The 9,380-nt window shown below is 40.1% G+C and overlaps 1 protein-coding gene across 1 annotated transcript in view; it reads left to right on the top strand.

The window, feature by feature from the left end:
- LOC107752042 (sorbin and SH3 domain-containing protein 2-like) overlaps positions 1 to 9,380 on the top strand; it is a 59,559-nt gene that overhangs the window by 37,698 nt on the left and 12,481 nt on the right. Inside the window, exons 14-21 of the mRNA XM_016567893.1 lie at positions 404 to 590; positions 1,150 to 1,206; positions 3,589 to 3,638; positions 4,210 to 4,385; positions 4,748 to 6,286; positions 8,253 to 8,338; positions 8,489 to 8,535; positions 8,691 to 8,805. Of these exons, the coding sequence (XP_016423379.1) occupies positions 404 to 590; positions 1,150 to 1,206; positions 3,589 to 3,638; positions 4,210 to 4,385; positions 4,748 to 6,286; positions 8,253 to 8,338; positions 8,489 to 8,535; positions 8,691 to 8,805 (2,257 nt within the window). The remainder of the gene's footprint in view (positions 1 to 403; positions 591 to 1,149; positions 1,207 to 3,588; positions 3,639 to 4,209; positions 4,386 to 4,747; positions 6,287 to 8,252; positions 8,339 to 8,488; positions 8,536 to 8,690; positions 8,806 to 9,380) is intronic.

Below are 9,380 nucleotides of genomic sequence, written 5' to 3'. Positions count from 1 at the left end.
TATTAATAGAAATGCATTAATAATATACATGGAAACAGTTGAAATTACATGATAGGCTTTTTCTATATGTTAAAAGAACCTCCACAAACATTTGCCCTAATTGAGCTGAAGTGCTTCAGCAAGCCTGTGCAGAGTCACTCAATAGAGCAGATAAATTGCGGGTCCATTAGAGCGTAATGTGGTCAAGGTCACTAATAAGGTTAGAGAAACCAATTTGCTCCTGCTAGTGCAGTTTGTCCTTGTGCAGTGAGCATTTGTTATGTGCCATTGCCCTCTGCTGGATAGGAGAGGAAAATAAAAAACAGTCTTTACTCTGAAGCTATTTTCAACATAGTAATAATAGTTTTGTGCTCTGCTGAACTTCACAAATCAACAGCGTTCACTTGTTTCTTGTCTGATGAAGACATTCCTCATTTTACATCTGTATCTGTCACGTTCACATGATTACCTCATTTCATCCCTTCCTTTCATCTTCTTCTCCCACTTGCTTTCATTCTCAACACCAGACAAGTAACTTAAGACCAGAGGACATAGATTTAGAGAATGAGCCGTGGTATAAGTTCTTTGCTGAACTGGAGTTTGGTCGGCCGGTAAGTGTGGCTTTGGTTTGGTGCTGCTAGCATGTCGCTTGTGATTGGTGTGGGGGTGGAAAGGTCAGATACGTGCTGCACATGCTGTCATGACTGAAATGACTGGTTGGAATGAGCAGACAATTCTGGACACTGTAACATACAGTGGAGTGTGATAAATAACCAATATCAGGTTCTGTGTAAATGAGCCTTGCTTCCTTCCACTAGAATTTGTGTCTTTGCATTTTAGGCTTTGATTTGCACATTAAACTACTGTTTGTTGATTATAAAATCTGTTGTGGATTAATTTGACCATATTTGCATGACCTGACAAACTAGAATTTTGACTTTTCACTCTTTGTGCAAGGTGTGTGTAGTTTAGTAGTCTTTGACGTGGCGTGCTATAGGTTGTGTTTCTATAAAAGGAGCTGCACTGCAGTGTGTAGTGTTTTTTTTGCATATGTGCAACTTTAGTTTGTGGTCGTCACATTGTTGCTCTCATAGTCATGTGACTTTACTTTCTCTTGTTATGTTACTATTTCTCTGCTGTTCCCTGCCTCTATCCCATCTCTGGGTGAAGCCTCCAAAAAAGCGGCTCGATTACAATCCAGAGAGCTCTCCTCGATTCCGAGCGGAGGTAAAGAATGACTGACTGAGTGATTAACTGAGTGATTAACTGCTTCACTGACCAATTTGGGGAACGAAAGAGAGAAATGAACAGAAATAAGCTAGTGCCTACCTTCTCAACCCATCCTCATTTAACATCACTTAACCTCAATTATAACAAAAAGTCCATTGTTTCAACTAAAGCAATGCACTAACTGATTCTTGAGATATGTCACATATTGGACTACAGAACTGACTAAATAGTTTATGCACAGTTTATGCACAGAGGAAAAAAAGAAAACGTTTATGCACAGAGGAATTACTTGGAAATAGTCTGTTAAGCATGTTCAGAGGTATTGATTTACATACATGCATATACACACACACATACATGCATGCATATATTCTTTTAAAGTGATTGTAGTTGTGTCCCAAGTAATGCACTATACCTTATGCACTTACACTACCTAATATATATATATATATATATATACTCAACTGTCTAGTGTATACATTTTATAAGGATATTTTGTAATCTAGCATTAGAGATAGTCCGTAAAATTGCAATAACCAAAACAAACAAATGAATAAATATATAAATGTTATGTGTAAACTACAAATCAGAAGTTTGCATTTAATTATATGCATTTTATTTGTATATGAAATATGAAAAATATTTATTTATTTATCCTGCTTAAAACAAAATGATATCCTAAATTATTATATTTCTATTATATATATATATATATATATATACTCAACTGTCTAGTGTATAAATTTTATAAGGATATTTTGTAATCTAGCATTAGAGTCTGATAGTCCCTCGCCCCTCCACTATGTAAGGAAAGCTGTGACAGTTGAGTATGCATGAAGTATGCAACGTTACACACTTCGTTTTTTTATGTTAAATAAGTGCATCAGCTGGGTTTTTGAAGTGAACCTTTTCTTTTTTTGAATTTTCAGTGCAAACACACTACTCACACTATTGGTTAGAAATGGCAAAGAATAGTGCACAAGTAAGCAAATTGGGACACACCTAATTTCTTTTCATAATTTTGATTAAATAGTTGCCTGCATATTAGGATGGCATGGAAATTTTGAGTTATGAACATTCTAATGATACTCTTTGATTATTATTATTATTAAAGTGTAAGTGATGCTATTTACGAAAGTAATTGCAGGCGAAAGTGTGGGACATGTTTTGTTCCATGTCTTAAGAATCTGTGTACTGCATCTACATCTGCATTTGCTTCTCCTATCATAATAACAGTTCTGTCTATTATTACATCATATATTTATCGTGAGACAGGAGCACTTCCTCCTGGGTGTCATCTGCCGATTCTGTCCATGTGTTTGTAGTAGGTGAAGGATCTATGGACATGCCATCTACAGTCTCATATTACAGCCCCTCTTTCACTCACAGGCTTTTTTCTGTCATTGTAAATATAGTTTGCTGGCTGTCAAAGGGGATAATTAATTAAGAATAAATTAATGGTGTCGCTTTCTTGCACACACTAAGTTGTTTTAGCACCCTATTCAGAATTATGCAAATCAAGTAACATTGAATGCATATGTTTTGTAATTATGGTGCATCTATAATGATCTATATCTATAATGTTTACATAGAAAGGAGGCGTGATTGAAAGAATGTCATGACATAGCGCTATTTCAGTGCATTTTGCACATAGTTAAACTGAATTTGCTAGTGATCAAGACATGCACAGGCATGTAACTACCACATGCAAGTGGCACAGCTGTTTAGTGAATTTGTCTTAAAAATGCTGATTATTTTTTTAATCAGTTGCTCCCTGTGAATTGCTACTGACCACTAAGGAGAGAACGCAACTCAGAGGCCAGTGTAGTAACAGTTATGGTTTGAGGAATGCTGTAAATCCAAACAAAGAATTGCTCAAAATTGTCACAGAGGCTTTGCAACCCAATTTTGAGCCTGCTAGTGTGGTATCTGTCACTGTATTTATGTTGACTAGATGTAAATGTGCCACACTGAGGAGACATTTCTAGGACTGCATGCTTGGGCTACTTTTAAAGAGGGTTAAAAAAACACAAGGGGCGTCTGCTGCTGGTCTGGAGAGCTGTTCCAGATAACACTGCTCAGAGCTTCAGCAAACAGGAAGATGATTATCTACTCCAGCCATGCGTACAAGGAATTCCCTGCTTTGTTCGACATAGAAACCCTCGTAAGTGATCTGACGCGTCTAGCTGTCCTGGGAATGGCTGGGCTTTTCAAGAGACAGCTGGCCCACGTCACTGTGTCCAGACATTGGGAGTTTCACTGTTTTAACCATTGTTGGATTTGTGAAGGAGAGTGCTGGGTGTCAAGGAACCTACTGTAAAGTAAGTGTGGATATTAGGCGAGGAATTCACCCTGCTTTTTCTCCTTCATCTGTTGCAGACCTCCCTTTATCAGCCATCCACAGACAGGAGCCTTGAAAGGCCATCATGGTAGGTTCACTGTAAATGCATTGAAATGATTTGAAGTCACACAAATCTTTACACTTTATTGCATAGATTTTTTTAAGTATCTATACTTTTTTTTAAATATGTATCGAAAATATCAAACAAAGTGATATCTGAAAACTGACCTTTTCCTCAAAAAATTTTTTGCAATGACTTATAAACCAGCTGGTCCCAAGTTCATTCTTAGTGGATGCATGGTGCAGGTCATGACATTACAGAACTTGTTCTTCTAAGTTTAACATTCAGAAAGTGTCCGACTACTTTTTGTCTTATTTTATAATATGTTTTTGTATCAATCACTAATGTATTTTATAATATAATTAATAAGTAATATGATATTATATATACTAATAAAATCTAGTACTAAACATAATGCCACTTGGATTTGATTTTTAATATATATTTTGAAGTCACTATAGGTGAGAAACCTTGGCATTATTTTCAGATGGAGATTAGGATTGCATTTCATTCTAAACCTAGGACTCCCTTTTTTACATTGTTTATCACAACTTACATTTTTATTGGTTATAAATCTTCAACCACATTGATTCTGCAGCTCTGCCAGTGATAACAAGAGATGGAAATCTGAACCTGCAGCCACTCAGCCCACGGCTCAGAGCAGTGTGGGCACAACACAAACGTCTGTCAGACCACTAGAGCTACCCAGGAGCAGCAGCACCCAGAGGAATCCCCTCACCAGCCCCAGCTCCCCCGCCGCCACCAGGACTAAAGGTAGACGTCAGACGAGCAGCCACACTTGTACACATTATTGAAAAAATAGGCAACAGGGGAAAGTTCACAGACAATGTTCATTTTGCTCCTCGCAGCGCAAGCAGAATTTTAAACGACTTTCCCTTTGCATGAATAAAATTCAATGAATTATTTAGTGTTTACAATCTTGCCTCAGTGTAGTACGGCATATCAATTGCTTTTTTATTCAGTGAGGGCTTGTTGATCAAGATGTCTGATTTCTTTCCAGTTTTTTATCCAGGTTGTAGTATAAACATCCTTACTTTTCTCTCCTGTGGGTCAGTTACCTTTTAATGTCTTCTCATGTCTCTTTTTTACCATGCTGCTTGTGGTGGATATCTAAGGTGGGGATGTGAGCAATATGCACACAGCACATTTAAATGGTCAAAGTCCAAACCATGCTACCTCAGAATCCACATATCAAAAGAAAGGGCAAAATGAGGACAGTTTCATGGCTGTCCCAGCTGTCTCAGAAGGCTTCTCCAGCCTCCCTGAAGGCTGGAAAACAGCCCAAGAGCACCCAGAAGATTGGATGATCTCAGAGGAGACCACGTCTAAGCTCAAATCCTGGAGTTGTGATGACCTTCTCTCTGATGGGAGGGGAAGGGAAGTGCAGACCCGTTCGGAAAGCACCGGCTCCTTGTTGCACAATGGCGAACTAGAGGCATCACAGTGCAGTGACGCCCAAGAGTCTGAGGATCATAGGGAGAGGACAAGGCACCGCTCGGCCCACGATGCACCAGGCTTCCTCAAACTCTACAAAAAGATGCATCACATCAACCGGCAAGAGCTGATAAACTCTACGGTGATATGCTCGGTCAAAGCCAGGATCCATAAGTATGAGAGCGAACAGCGGAAGGACAGACGCACGGGCAACAAGGGCTGTAACGAAGAGGTGCCTAGGGACATGGTGCACAACAGGATTTTTGAATTTGAGAGTCTGATCCAGAAGTCCAAATCCATGCCAAATCTTTGGGACGAGTGCCCGATTAGGGGTTCTTGTAGGAGGGCCAGCGGTCCCAAGCGTAGCCTCTCTATTGAGTCATTACTGGATGAAGAACCACCTGCCAGAAATCCTCCTGAAGGACGGCCTCAATACCCCAAGATAAACACCCATGTGCCAATCCATATTCAAGTCACCAGTGACCAATTACAAAACTCTTCCATGCAACACGACTACTCAGACATTGAGCATGATGCTGTAGTGTCCGACCTTAGCGACTTTATCCAGATTGAGGGCTCATCCTTCTGTAGCGAGAAGGAGTTCGACGTGTGTTCATTTGCCTCCTCCGAGAGCTTCTGCGGATCCGGGCACCACCATCATTATCACAGGCAGCTTGGGAGCTCCTGCAAGGGCCGCTGTCCAGCTTCCTATACGCGCTTCACCACTATGATCAAGCACGAGAGGGCCAAGCAGGACCGGAGGCAACATTTGCGGGTAGAAGAATCTGAGTTCGGACTCCGCAAGCTCGCATTCCTGGTCAGCCCAGTGCCTTTCCGCCGGAAGAACCTGTCACCTTTGAGTTGTTCCCGAGTGCCAAACTCCAAGAGCTGTATGTATGAGGCTCTAGATTCGGCCCTGAAAGACATCTACGACCACATCCACACTGAGAAGCACGTGGGTAACCTGCCAGACAACAACATCCTTCATAGGTTGCTGGTGGAGTTGCTTCCCGACATTCCTGAGAGGAATTCATCCCTGCACGTGCTGGGGAGAAGCAGCCCTACAGTTCAGCCTCGCTCTTACCACCCACAGCCTGACGGCATGCCCAGCCAGGACACTCACCAATCCGAGTACTCACGCCTGTCCCATAGTGCCTCTCACAACCATATAGAGGGCAACAACAACCAGAGGAAACACAACTTTGAATACTGCTATCAAGGTGGACTCTACTCATCCATCTCTGGTTTCCCAAATCCCATTCTGTTCCCCGTGTTTGAGCTCTGCTCTTCCACCATTGCTATGTTCCATCTGTGTTTGTGAATGTGCTTGTTTAGAGCAAGGGTGTTCAAACCCACTCCTGGAAGGCCAACATCCTTTAGCGCAGAAGTTCTCAACTTCGGTCCCGGGGATCCACTGCTCTGTACATTTTGTATGTCTCTCTCATCTGACACACTCAGTTCAGTTCATGGAGCTCCCTCTTAACGAGCTGATGATCTGCATTAAATAAGAAAGACATACTAAATGTGCAGGTCCCCAGTACTGGGGTTGAGAACCAGTGCTTTAGTTTTTAGCTCCAAGTTGCTTGCAAGTTTCGAGTAAGCCTGAAGATCTTGATTAGCTGGTTCAAGTGTGTTTAACTGGGGTTAGAGCTAAACTTTGCAGGACAGTGGCCCTCCAGGAGCAGGATTAGACACTCCTGGCTTAGAGGAAGGAATTGTTATGTTGCAAGGAACATCAGAGAGCACGACTCATACCCACATCCTCTGCCTTATCTAGTTTTTATTTTTGATTTTGTCCCTATGTCTTTCATTTTCTCATTTTATCACATTGTATTTTTGTTTACTTTCTCTTTGATCAAACATTTATTTAAAGTTATTTCCCTACTCCATTTACAAAACATTGCTGTATTTGGCAGACGCTTGAAGGTATATGTTTTATTAGGTTCATACGTTCTCTGGGAATCGGAACACTAGAGGAACACAAGTTCGTGTGTGGGCTTGCCACAAAAGAAATATAACTTTGTAAAGTTTCACTTTATATAAATAGCATTGGACAGATGACTTGAGCAGCTGAAGCATGCAATCTAAAAACAGATTTGAGATTTTATTGGCTTGGGAAGAAACATACTCTCTGTATGTTAACACAGTTCACTCTGTCAAACCTGACATAGATGATGAGATCAGCCTCAGTACCTAAAATTTTAGTAATTTGTTTTTGGAAAAGGTCATTGTTTTATATTTTTTTATCATAAAGAAAAGTGACGCTGTATACTTTTGCACACAGAGCAGGAGACAACCCCCCGATGTCAGAGAGGTAGGGAATACGCATCACTTTGTAATATGTTCCTGCAAAATTTTAGCAGAATCACAAATAATTTATCTGAGCATTGGTCAAACTGCAAATAAACCCACCTCATGCCAGCATTTAATAAAGTTCGATTTCTCTGCTTCGAATCGGAACACTAGAGGAACACAAGTTCGTGTGTGGGCTTGCCACAAAAGAAATATAACTTTGTAAAGTTTCACTTTATATAAATAGCATTGGACAGATGACTTGAGCAGCTGAAGCATGCAATCTAAAAACAGATTTGAGATTTTATTGGCTTGGGAAGAAACATACTCTCTGTATGTTAACACAGTTCACTCTGTCAAACCTGACATAGATGATGAGATCAGCCTCAGTACCTAAAATTTTAGTAATTTGTTTTTGGAAAAGGTCATTGTTTTATATTTTTTTATCATAAAGAAAAGTGACGCTGTATACTTTTGCACAGTGCACAGTGTTTATAAAGGAAGACCGTTCAGAGCAAGGGGGCTTGCCCACAGTTGGCACAGATGCCAGCTAACCATTTGCCGTTCTAGTATAAATACACATGATCTGTACTGGGGATATGAGTCTAGAGGATGGGTGTAACAACTTATGACATGATTCATGGAAGCTTACTTCATTATTATGGACAAAAAAAATTATATATTTTTATTTACATTATTTACTTTTCATTGGTCAATAAAATATATATTTGTATTTACTTTTTCTTGTTTTCTTTTTATTTTGTCTGCATTTCTCTCATCAAGCCCCAAATCATTGTTTCCTTTGCTATTGCTTGTTCCCACGCATGTACTGTAATAGTGTTGGTTCTTTGTGAGGCTTGTCTTTGAATCCTTTAACCTCTATGTTCTTTCTAGATCAGGACACATCCAGAGAATACTCATACCCTGACGTGGACCACCGCACACCACAGAGCAGGAGACAAACCCCCGATGTCAGAGAGGTAGGGAATATGCATCACTTTGTAATATGTTCCTGCAAAATTTTAGTAGAATCACAAATAATTTATCTGAGCATTGGTCAAACTGCAAATAAACCCACCTCATGCCAGCATGTAATAAAGTTCGATTTCTCTGCTTCGTTCACTTGACAGAAACTGCCAGCCAGAGCAATATATGACTTCAAAGCACAGACAGCAAAGTAAGAACAACTTGCAAACCATGTCACCAGTTTCTGTTTTTACTGCATTTGATGTGCTACAATCAGTCAGTACATTTTCATGTATTATTTAAGTCTTTCCTGTGCATAATTTCCCCATGTGGAATATAGTTAACTTGATTTTTATTTCCTTCCAGAGAGCTGACGTTTAAGAAAGGAGAGACGGTATACATCACTCGGCAGATAGATAATAACTGGTATGAAGGAGAACACCGTGGACACATGGGCATCTTCCCCATCTCATATGTGGAGGTGTGTACTTTAAAGGGATAGTTCACCCAAAAATGAAAATTCTGTCATTAACTGATGTTCATCTTCGGAACACAAATTGAGATATTTTTTATGAAATCCGAGAGCTTTCTGACCCTGCATAGACGGCAACGGAACTACCAAGTTCGAGGCCTAGAAAGGTAATAAGGACATCATTAAAATAGTCCATCAAGAGTACCACGCATGCATGTGGTGCTGCTGACACAGGAGCCCGAGTTCTGATGTAGAACCCGGATGCGCTGCGCCTTGTTTGCAAGCAGTGCACACACGTGTGTCATGGTACTGTCGTGAACGCGCATCGAAGACTGACACGGAAGAGAAGAAATTGTTGAATAAATTTTTTATTTTTGTTTTATTTGTGTACAAAAATTATTCTCATAGCTTTATAAACTTAAGGTTTAACTACTGATGTCACATGGACTATTTTAATGATGTCCTTACTATGTTTCTGGGCTTTGAATGTGGTAGTTCCGTTGCTGTCTATGCAGGGTCAGAGAGCTCTCGGATTTCATCAAAAATATCTTAATTTGTGTTCTGAAGATGAACGAAGGTCTTAT

This window comes from Sinocyclocheilus rhinocerous, unplaced genomic scaffold, assembly GCF_001515625.1.
Source record: "Sinocyclocheilus rhinocerous isolate Xijiao unplaced genomic scaffold, SAMN03320098_v1.1 scaffold662, whole genome shotgun sequence".
In the NCBI taxonomy this organism is placed as follows: Eukaryota; Metazoa; Chordata; class Actinopteri; order Cypriniformes; family Cyprinidae; genus Sinocyclocheilus; species Sinocyclocheilus rhinocerous.
Note: the sequence above shows the minus strand (reverse complement) of the source record. Positions and strands in the feature narration are given on the sequence as shown.